The sequence below is a fragment of the Carlito syrichta genome, unplaced genomic scaffold, assembly GCF_000164805.1.
Source record: "Carlito syrichta isolate Samal-C Ts95f unplaced genomic scaffold, Tarsius_syrichta-2.0.1 Scaffold307336, whole genome shotgun sequence".
NCBI lineage: Eukaryota > Metazoa > Chordata > Mammalia > Primates > Tarsiidae > Carlito > Carlito syrichta.
In genome coordinates, this window is record NW_007251432.1 from 161055 (window position 1) to 173087 (window position 12033).

Below are 12033 nucleotides of genomic sequence, written 5' to 3' on the forward strand. Positions count from 1 at the left end.
ACAAGCACTATGATTTACCAGATGAGGAATTATTTTGAGAGGCTGAGGCAGAGGATTGCTTAAGCCTAGGAGTTAGAGACCAGCCTAGGCAACATAGTGAGACCTTGTCTATACAAAAAAATTAAAATTACACAAAATTAACTGGGCATGGTGGCACATGCCTGTAGTCCCAGCTACTTGGGAGGCTAAAGCAGAAGGACTGCCTGAGCCCTGGAGGTCGAGGCCATAGTGAGTCATGATTGTGCCACTGCATTCTGCCTGGGTGACAGAGACCTGACTCCAAGCACAGAGGTGTGGGGCTCATCATCAGAGGATGTTAAATACGCAAACTCAGCCGTTTCCCGAAATGTCCACATGTGCAGATCTTTTCTCTTGGGCAGGTTGGTTTCACAGATGAACCCCCAATGGTTGCCGGAGTTCTGGAAGCTAATGGGAAAAAGGCCTAAGCAGTCTTATTGTTTACTATATAGACGGTGACTTAATCGCTCTGTTTTCAATAAAGCTGTACCTCTTCCTGCCCTCAAATGTGTCTAGAATCAAGTTTGGAGCCTCTCAGGGGCAACCCCACGTTCCCTAATGAGCTAGAAAAGGGGTAATCATCCAGCTGAGCAGAGGACCAGGGGATCTAACTTCTCCATATTTGTACTTTCAACCAATTCTCCTGCTTTCGGCACATCTTACACTTCAAGGATCCTGTGCCTTTGCTTCCTGAACCCTTCTAGCATTCTGCAGTACATATCAGCACGCCTCATGTCCGAGTTCCCCTCTATAGGCACTCACACACCAGCTCAGATTTCAGTCTTTTCAGCTCTGCTAAGTCAGTTATCACTCTTCTATCCACTTTCCATCTTCCAGAATGTTGATGTCATCTCTCAATCTACTATTTCTTCTTCCATTCTTTTTTTTTTGAAAGCAGGATTTATTGAGAGGATAGAAAAGCTCCCACGGTGGGAGGGGACATAAGGGGGTTGCCCTCTTCTTCCATTCTTATTGTTCTTTTGAGTTATAACTTTGAAAAATTTCCTTACCGTTATTAATGGGTTTACAGCAAAAATGAGTGATGTGTTAAGTAAAAGTTCAAAAACTATTTTGGTGGCAAAGAAAGTGGCTCATGCCTATAATCCCAGCACTTTGGAAGGCAGAGGCAAGAGAATTGCCTGAATCCAGGGGTTTGAGACCAGCCTGGGCAACTTGGTGAGACCTTGTCTCTACAATAAAAAAATAAAAATAAATGAGCTGGGTGTGGTGGTACATGCCTGTGGTTCCTGCTACTTGGAGGGCTGAGGTGGAAGGATTGCCTGAGCCCAGCAGGTCAAGGCTGTAGTGGCTGTGATATGCCACTGCACTCCAGCCTGGGCAGCAGAGTGAGATTCCAACTCAAAAAAAAAAGACTATTTTGGTGTAATTACACTAGCCTTCATCATATTCCCAGTTTTGATACCTCGGGATTGAATAAGAATAACCAAGAAGGAGTTTGAAATGTAAATGAAACATCTCTAAACAATAAAAGTCCTACATGATTTATTTAAAAGATATTTTTGGCTAAGCTACATTTGACAGAATAAAATTGCTCAATTCTCGGCTTTGTACCCAAATTATTAATTTGGTTAATTAATTGTGACCAATTATCAATCAGCATATAAATAATCAGACTAAATTGCTTCCAGAAAGTTTCTTTTAAAAAGATAATTTATCCATTTAAGGATGGGGTGCAGTGGTTCATACCTGTTGCTTAAGCCCAGGAGTTCAAGACCAGACAAGGCAACACAGCAAGACCTTGTCTCTACAAAAAAAATTGAAAAATTAGCCAGACTTGATGGTGTGCGCCTGCAGTCCCAGCTGCTGGGGAACCTGAGGTGGCAGGATCGTCTGGCTCAGAAGGTCGAGGCTGTGGAGAGCCACGATCATGCCACTGCACTCCAGCATGGGTGACAGAAAGAGACCCCCATCTCAAAATTAAATAGGTAGATGATAGTGATAGACAGATAGGTGATAGATAGATAACTAATCCATTTACATGTTAATAAAACAAGCTAAGAGTTTCAGAAAGATTAAAATTTATAAATCTATTTCAGCAATGTCTCATATTCAGTATTTCTACTATATGTCTTTAGAGAAGTTCATTAGAATTGAGAACTACCAATGATTCTGTGAGCTAAATAGACCAGATCTTATCTGGCCTTTTAAGAACAAATTTTTTTAAAGTTTCTTATTTTCAATAACTCAGCCAGAAGTTTTCATTATCTCTATTTTACACACAAGAAAGCTGAGGATAGGTCATTTGGGAATGGCCAAACAGGGTTTAACCTTTGTCTAGCTAAGATAATTGATGAAGGTGGCTACACTAAACGAAACTGCCTTCTATTGGGAGAAGATGCCATTTCAGACTTTCCTAGCAAGCAGCAAAATAGAAATTCAAGCTTAGGTCTTCAAGGGATTTTCACAATAATCCAAACAAATTGTATTTCTCTTAACACTTTTGAATGGAAATACTAATAGTGATTTCAGGAGGAAGAGTCTCTCACTCAAAATCAAAAGTTAGAACTAACTAAGCCTAGTGAGGAAGGCAAGCAGAAAGCCGAAACAGGCTGAGAGCTAGGCCGCTAGTTGGCAAACAGTCAAGTTGTGAATATAAAGGAAAAGTTCTTGAAGGAAATTCAAAGTGCTACACCAGTGAACACATGAATGATAAGAAGGCAAAACAGCTTTATTGCTGATATGAAGAAAGTTTCAATGATCTGGATAGAAGAGTAAACCAGTACAACATTCTCTTACGCCAAAACCTAATCCAAAGCAAGGGCCTCACTCTCTTCAACTCTGTGAAGACTAAGAGAGGTGAGGAAGCTGCAGAAGAAAAGTCAGATGCTACCAAGAGGTTGGTTCATAAAATTGAAGGAAAGAAGTCATCTCCATAGCATAAAAGTGCAAGATGAGCAAGTGCTAATAGAGAAGTTGCAGCAAGTGATCCAGAAGATCTAGCTAAGATCACTGATGAACGTAGTTAAATACCATATGTTCAAGTAGACAAAACAGTTTCTTATTGGAAGAAGATATCATCGAGGACTTTTATAGCTAGAGAGGAAAAGTCAACGTCTGATTTAAAAGCTTCAAAAAACGGGCTGACTATATTTTTAGGGGCTAATGCAGCTGACAACTTCAAGGTGAAGTCAGTGATCATTTACCATTTCAAAAATCCTAGGACCCTTAAGAATTATGTTAAATCTGCTCTGTATGTGCTCTATAAATATAACTTCAAAGCCTGAATGACAACACATCTGTTTACAGCATCGTTTCCCGAATACTTCAAGTCCACTATTGAGGTCTATTGCTCAGAAAAAAAGATTCCTTTTAAAATATGACTGCTCGTTGGCAATGCATCTGGCCACCTAAGAGCACCAATGGAGATGTACAAGAAGATTCATGTTGTTGTCATGCCTGCTAACACAACAACCATTCTGCACCCCATGGATCAGGAGTTATTTTTGACTTCCAAGTCTCATTATCTAAGAAAAAAAACATTTTGTAAGACTACAGCTGCCATAGATTTGTTAGGCTTCTGATGGATCTGGGAAAAGTACATTGAAAACAAAGGTTTTCAATGTACTTTTCCCAGATCCATCAGAAGTTTTTTATCATTCTAGATGGCATTAAGAACATTAATGATTCAAGAAAGGTTAAGATATCAATATGCACAGGAGTTTGGAAGATATTGATTTCAAACCTCATGGATGACTTTGAGGGGTTCAAGACTTCAGTGGAAGAAGGAACAGCAGATGTGGTGGAAATAGCAAGAGAACTAGAATTAAAAGTGGAGCCTGAAGATATGACTAAATTGCTGCAAACTCATGATAAAACAAAGGGTTGCTTCTTATGAAAGAGCAAAGAAGGTTTTGTTTTGTTTTGAGTCAGAGTCCCACTCTGTTACTCAGGCTGTAGGTACAGTGGCATGATCACGGCTCACCATAGCCTCAACCTTCTGGGCTATAACAATCCTTCTGCCTCAGGCTCCTGAGTAGCTGGGATTACAGACTCGTGCCACAATGCCTGGCTAATTTTTTTTTTTTAATTAGAAAAGTGGTTTCTTGAGATGGAATCTACTCCTGATAAAGATGCTGTGAACATTGTTAGAATATGACATAAACTTAGTTGGCAAAGTAGCATCAGAGTTTGAGAGGACTGACTCCAATTTTGAAAAAGGTTTTACAGTGGACAAAGTGCTATCAAACAGCAACACATACCACAGAGAAATCTTTCGTGCAAGAGTAAATCAGTGTGGCAGACTCATTGTCTTATTTTAAGAAATTGCCACAGCCATCCCACTCTTCAGCAACACCACCCCATCAGTTAGCAGTCATCAGCATCGAGGCAAGATCTCTACTACCTGAAAGACTAAAACTCACTGAAGACTCACATGATTCGTTATCATTTTTTAGCAAAAAAGTATTTTTAAGTTAAGGGTATGTGCACTTTTTAAAAAAGATATAATTATACCGCACATTTAATAGACTCAACTTTAGTGGAAACATAGCTTTTATATGTACTGGGAAACCAAAAAAACTGTGTAACTTGTTTTATTTTGATATTCAATTTATTGAGGTGGTCTGGAACCAAATCTGCAATATCTCCAAGGTATACTTGTACTATTTTTCAAACAACCAAATGCTAACACACACTGACATAAAAATCACACTATTCACATAATTCTTGTATCCAGGTAGCTAAAAAAACCTGATATTAAAAATATAGAACACAGCTGGGCTCAGTGGCTCAGCCTGTAATCCCGCGCCTTTGGGAGGCTGAGGTGAGTGGATTGCCTGAGCCCGCGGGTTCGAGATCCGCCTGGGCAGCGAGACCTCATCTCTACAATAAATCAAAAAATCAGCCGGGCGTGGTAGCGCATGCCTGTAATTCCGGCTACTTGGAATTGGAAGGCTGAGGTGGAAGGATTGCCGGAGCCCAGCAGGTCGAGGCTGCGGTGGCCGGGAGCGGCCACTGCACTCCAGTCTGGGCGACAGAGTGAGACTCCAACTCAAAAAAAAAAAAAAAAAATAGAACACCTATCTATTTATATTTGCAAAAGTAATAATACAAGTTAGCCAGAGCTGGCTACCACCAACAGAGTACTTACTGGGTACCAAGCACTTTACTAATTGATTCCCCCAAAACAATCTTAAAAGCTAAGATTGTAAAATCTCCATTTTACAGATGAGAAAACTATCTTCTAGGATCACATGCCCTGTACCCAAACTGTCCAACCGCCTGCAAAAATCTGCTTTCAAAATTCTAAGCCTTCCTACCATGTTCTTTAAAATCCTGTTATATCATAAACAAAGTTATTTCCATGACGAATCTGATCACAACATATTATTTCCTGCCTTTTCATTTAAAATGGAAGACTAACCTAACCATCTCTATCTCTGCTACCTTCCTGTTGAGGGAAGTTCCTTGTCTCCCATGCCCACAAATTAGTCTGAAAGTCTTCAAGTTCACATGGTTCATCCATTCATTCATAAGGCCTCCTTCTGATGAGGACACCATTCTTAAGGATGCCATATGCCCTCCTCTAATCTTTATGGGGCAGATGAAATTTATGGAAACCACTTTCAGAAAAACTCATATACAACCTTTTGGAACAACTGGATTGATGGCCCCCTTGTAGCTCTTCTGAAGCTCTTCCATTCAGAACCTGCACAAAACCATTCAATCCTCCACCTCTACTCAACAGTCTCTCAAAACATGGTCCTGGAATCACCAATATCAGAATCACCTGGAATGCTTGTTCAAAGCAATACCATCAGAAATAATTCCTCAACGACGGAGACCCAGGAACCTGCATTTGAAACACTCTCCCCAGGTGACTCCTATGGCTCATCTCTAAGGACACATGGACCTGACTGAGAACTTTAGCTCTAAAATACTCAGTGTTCACCTCTGCCTCATCCTTTGGCTTCATTCTGGAAGACTTACTAATGTGATAATCCACCTCACCTATGCATTAGCTTTTCCCCACCTTTATTTGGTATATCAGTGACCATCACCTCCTGTCAGCAGCCCTGCTGCTACTGCCACACTCTCGACTCAGGATAACTCCACTTACCAATACTCATAAGACCAACAGTGTACTCTGCTCTGTCTCCCTCTCCCACCAAATCTGCTCTTCAGCCATAACCAGCCTCCAACCCCAGGACTTCTGTTTCCTACTGTCTAGCAAAGCCCCCTTGCAGCTTCAGTTCCTGCTGTGCCCAGACAGATGCCAATCAGATTCATGCTTTCTCACCAGCCACTGTGGATGGACCTCCCCCCATGGACTTCAGAGATATCCACCTTGCACCTTCCAGCCCTGTCCAAGATGGCCACTGCAGGACTTGGGATGCCACAGCTAGTCTGGCAGGCTGTTACCCTTAGACCCCTCTTCCATTTCCAGTTCAGGTTGGCCTAGTTATAATAATCATTATTAATACTTACAGAGCACTAATTGGAATTAGATCACAATTATCTCATTTAATTCTCACAACAACTCTATGAGGTGGGTATATGATAATCCTCATCATAAATCAGTAACACTGAGGCTCAGAGAGATTAAATATTTTGCCTAAGGTCCCATAGGTAGTATGTGACAGAGTTGAGATGCAAACTCATCTAGCCCCTTTCCACAGGCAGGGCTCAGGTTCCTTGCCTCCTGCTCTAAGTAATAAAAGAGAAAAAAAGGAAAAGCAGCTCAGTCATTTGCCTCTTAGAGAAAACCAGATTGGGGCTGCGACTGTGTTGGAAACTTGGCCCTCTGCTCTGCTCCCCTCCACCTTTATAGTGGAGAATCGTGCTTCAGACTATCTGAGCCTATCCTGAACTCATCTCCACAAAATGGCAACAAGCACGGTTAAAAAAAAAAAGTTTGGGAAGCTTATCAATGAGCTTTATATGTTGAAACCTATGTCTTTTTATCAGCCAGGACTTACGAAGAATAGTATGTAAAGTAATGGGAGAAACTTCCAGATTGAAGATGGATATTGTGGCCTGTTTTTCAAACTCACCTCTTATTTTTCTTATAATTCTCCAGTTGCTGGGACTGCATATGTTTGTATCTTTCTAATTCACACTGACCACATAAATCTTCCAGATGCAGCAGGTGGTTTTCTACCTCTTCAAAACTAGCCTCTAAGTGAGCTGAAAGTATATAAGATAAAAAGAAAAAACAAACATCAAAAATCAGAATCCTTGATCATGAAGAACATGAAAAGAGCAAAAAAGTAAAAGTTCATATTGTCAAGTTTATTTTGTGTTTTAAAAATATTGTTCATTAAACTTTCTTAGCCAGGATCAGTGGCTCAGCCTGTAATCCCGTGCCTTGGGAGGCTGAGGTGAGTGGACTGCCTGAGCCCACGGGTTCGGGACCCACCTGGGCAACTTGGCGAGACCTCATCTCTACAGTAAATCAAAAAATTAGCCAGGCGTGGTAGCGCGCGCTTGTAGTTCCAGCTACTTGGAAGGCTGAGGTGGAAGGATCACCAGAGCCCAGCAGGTCGAGGCTGCGGTGGCCGGGAGCGGCCACTGCACTCCAGTCTGGGAGACAGAGTGAGACTCCAACTCAAAAAAAAAACCAAAACAAGACAACAACAACAAGTTTCTTGAAGCAAAATAAAATATACTGACCAACATTAATTCAAATTATTATTATTATTATTATTATTTTTAAGATGAGGTCTCACTATGTTGCCCAGTTTGGTCCTGAACTTCCGGCCTCAAGCAATTCACCTGCCTCAGCCTCCCGAAGCACTAGTATTACAGGCCGTGCCTGGTTCAAAAAATTTTTTTTTCTATATTTCACAAAATTTCAAGATATAACTTTACTAAATAGTGTATTAACCAGGAAGATGAAGTTATGGACTATCTTGATTAATCTAATGTTATATCTTAATGACCTCACATATGACACGTGAATATCCAATTTTGTCACATAATGAGAATATAGCAAAATGTAATTAACACAAATTGTACCAAACTTAATTTAAAATTCAGGCTTCCAAGTTACTTTAGCGTTTGTTTTTCCTCTGGCACATCATATACATTTATCTTCAAGGCAAGGTAGATTTATACACAAATACTTGGTAAACACAGGTTACTAGACTAGCGTTAGTTTTTCACTACTCTACTTTGCTTCTAGGCCACAGAGCTTTGCAGCTTTTTTGGAATTTGCAGATTATTCAGTTAAATCTTTCACTGAAAAGATTCAATACTAAAGCCTTGAGACACTAATTTAGTGGCTTGCCTAAGGTCACATAGCTTGTAAAGGGCAGTCAGCAATCTAAAGTGAGTCCCTCTTACAGTATAATGCTTTACTATTAGAAGGATGCTAAGTAAACCAAGAGTGGAGGGGCAAGGACTGGTTGTTTTTCATACAACAGAAAGCTTTAGAGGCCAAAGATCAGGAACTCAAAACAACCTCATAACCATTTATCAAATACCACTGACAAATGCCAGTAACTGGGATACAAAGATAAAAAAGACATGCTTGAGTTCATGGAGCTTACAGTACAGGAAGGCACACTTACATGGCAACATAGCATGACAGAGTTATGCGTGAGGTGCTGTGGGAACTCAGAGGAGTGACTTCTAACACACTTGAGTGAGGGAAAGCTCAGCAAGAGGTGACTCCCAAGCTGGGAAGTGACAGTGATTCAGTGGGGGAAGGAAGCAGTGAGCAGGAACAAGTTGGTTGTGCAGTTTTCTAGTCTCAAGTTCATTTAAATAGTTATAATACAGTTCCTTCATTTATCTCCTAGATTTTCATATGGCTTTCTAAACCAGCTTTCATAGCATCTAGGTTAGAGGAAAACTCAAACCTCAACTTGCAATTCTAGGTTTATTAAGATGCAGATTTGTGCCTGCTTTTGGAAGTCCAAGCCAGAACAATTAAGCAAGAGAAAAAAATAAAGGGCATCCAAACTGGAAAGGAGGATGTCAAATTGTCCCTGTTTGCAGATGATAAGGTCTGATATATAGAAAACACTAGAATCGCCTCCAAAAAGAATTTAGAACTGAGAAACATTTTTGCAGGATATAAAATCAACACACAAAAATCAGTAGCACTGTCATGCACTCATGATGAACTGGCAGAAAAAGAAAGAAAGCAATTCCATTTGCAATAGTTTAAAAAATTAAAATACCTAGGAATGAATATAACCAAGGAGGTGAGAGAAAACTATAAGACACTAATGAAAGAAATTGAAGAGGACAAAATAAATAAATAAATAAGTATATATATGGCATGGATTGGAAGAATTAATATTATTAAAATGATTATACTATCAAAAGTGATCTAGAGATTCAATGAATCCCTATCAAAATACCAATGACATTCTTCACAGAAATAGAAAAAACAATACTAAAATTCATATGAAACTACAAAAGATCCCCAAACAACCAAAGCAAACCTGAGCAAAAAAGGTTACTACAAAGCTAAAGTAACCAAAACAACATGGTACTAGCATAAAAAAAGGCATAAAGACCAATGGAAGAAAACAGCAAACCCAGAAATAAATCCATGTATTAACAGCCAACTGATTTTTGACAAAGATGTCAATAATATTCATAGGGAAAGAACAGTCTCTTCAAAAACTTATGCTGAAAAACTGAAGATTCATACACAGAAGAATGAAACTAGACCTCTATTTCTCACTAAATACAAAATAAAACTCAAAATGGACTAAAGACTTAAGTGTAAGTCCCCAAACTATAAAACTACTAGATGAAAACATAGGGAAAATACTTCAGAACATTGGTCAGGGCAAATATTTTATGGAGAAGACCTCAAAAGCACAGGCAAACAAAAGCAAAAACAGACAAATGGGATTGTAATAAACTGAAAGACAACTGGGCTCGGTGGCTCAGCCTGTAATCCCGTACCTTGGGAGGCTGAGGTGAGTGGATTGCCTGAGCCCGCGGGTTCGAGACCCGCCTGGGCAACTTGGCGAGACCTCATCTCTACAACAAATCAAAAAATTAGCAGGGTGTGGTAGCACGCGCCTGTAGTTCCAGATACTTGGAAAGCTGAGGCGGAAGGATCGCCGGAGCCCAACAGGTCGAGGCTGCGGTGGCCGGGAGCGAGCCACTGCACTCCAGTCTGGGCGACAGAGTGAGACTCCAACTCAAAAAAAAAAAAAACAACTGAAAGACTTTTGTACAGCAAACCAACAACATAATCAACAGAGGGAAGAGACAATCAACAGAATTGGAGAAAATATTTGCAAACTACTCATCTGACAAGGGATTAATATCCAGAATATACAAAGAACTCAACTCATCAAGCAAAAAAAAAAAAAAATTCCATTTGAAAATGGGCAAATGAGCTGAATGGACATCTAGGTTAGAGGTCTTTTTTATGTCCAAAAAAGACACAAGTAGTACTCAACACAAGTTGAGTATATAAAACAATGCAAACATCACTAATCATCAGGAAAATACAAATTGAAACCCCAATGAGATATACACCTTATCCCAGTTAGGATGGCTATAATAAAAAAAAAAACAATAGATGCTAGCAAGGATGAGAAGAAGGGGAAATTCTTATGCACTGTTAGTGAGAATGTAAATTAGTACGGCCATTATGGAAAACAACATTGAGCTTCCTCAACAAACTTAAAACAGAACCATATGATCCACTAAGGATCTACCCAAAGAAAAGAAAATCAGTATGTCAAATAGATACCTGCACTCTCATGTTTACTGTGGCACTACTCACAATAGACAAGATATAGAATCAACCTACATGTCCATCAAAATATGAATGGATAAAGGAAATGTGGTAGAAGCCACAATAGAATACTCTTCAGTCATAAAAAAGAACAAAATCGTGTCATTTGCAGCAACATGAAAAAGCCTGGAGAATACTGTGCTAAGTGAAATAAGCTAGGCATGGAAAGACAGATATTGCATGTTCTCACTCATTGTGGAAGCTAAAAAATGATATCTCAGAAATAGAAAGCAGAACAGTGGTTACTAGAGGCAGGGAAGGATAGCCAGAGGTTGAGTAACAAATACAAAATTACAGCCAGGTAGGAAGTATACATTCTAATGCTCTATAACATTGTACGTTGATGATACAAATGGGGACCCCAAAAAACACAGAATTTATTTATAATAAATTGTGTATTTATTCTTACATGTTCAAACTACAATCACCTTCAAAGTACTCTCCATTTGAAGTAACACACCTATCAAGATGCCTTTTCCACTGATCAAAACACTTCTGAACCTGTCAATTTTGAAGGCTTTTAGTGCTTCAGTCATTTTTTGTTTCACCTTTTCCACATCAACAACATTTTTCCTTTTAAGGACTTTTTCTACCTGGGTAAACAGAACTCACTGGGTAAACAAGAAGAACTACCTAGGTAAACAAAAAAACTCTCTCAGTGGGGAGAGATCGGGTGAACAGGGAGAGTGGGACACAGGAGTCATGCCTTTTTTGGTCAAAAACTGCTGAATATTCAGCTGGTATGGGCAGGTGAGCTGTTATGGTGGAAGAACCAGTCATCTGTTTGCCACAACTTGGGACGTTTCTTCCAAAACTTGTGTCTCACATTGCTAGATGGTAAACTGATGACAATAGGTTTCTAGAACACTTAACTAGTGGGGGAAGCCTGTACCTCCTCATAATTAACAATAACTTATTGTATATGTTCAAACAGCTAGAAGAGTGAATTTTTAAAGTCCCCAACATAAAGAAATGATACATGTTTAAGGTGATGGATATCCTAATTACGCTGACTTGATTACACATTGCATACATGTATTGAAATATCAACTGTACCCCATAAACAGGTACAACTGTGTGCCAATTAAAAAAAATAAAAGCAATATACACATACAGTATATAAATATTTAAAAATTTAAAAAGACAAGGCATAAACTGGGAGAAAAATCTTAGTAAAATATATATCTGATAAAAGACTAGTATCCAAAATATACAAAGAAGTCTTCTTTTTTTTTTTTGAGTTGGAGTTTCACTCTGTTGCCCAGACTGGAGTGCAGTGGCCG

At 39.4% G+C, this 12033-nt stretch overlaps 1 protein-coding gene across 1 annotated transcript in view; it reads right to left on the bottom strand.

Moving 5' to 3' along the window:
- Nucleotides 1-12033, bottom strand: part of DTNBP1 (dystrobrevin binding protein 1) — a 105270-nt gene that overhangs the window by 71360 nt on the left and 21877 nt on the right. The window contains exon 3 of the mRNA XM_008064425.2: nt 7032-7164. Coding sequence (XP_008062616.1) covers nt 7032-7164 — 133 coding nt within the window. The remainder of the gene's footprint in view (nt 1-7031; nt 7165-12033) is intronic.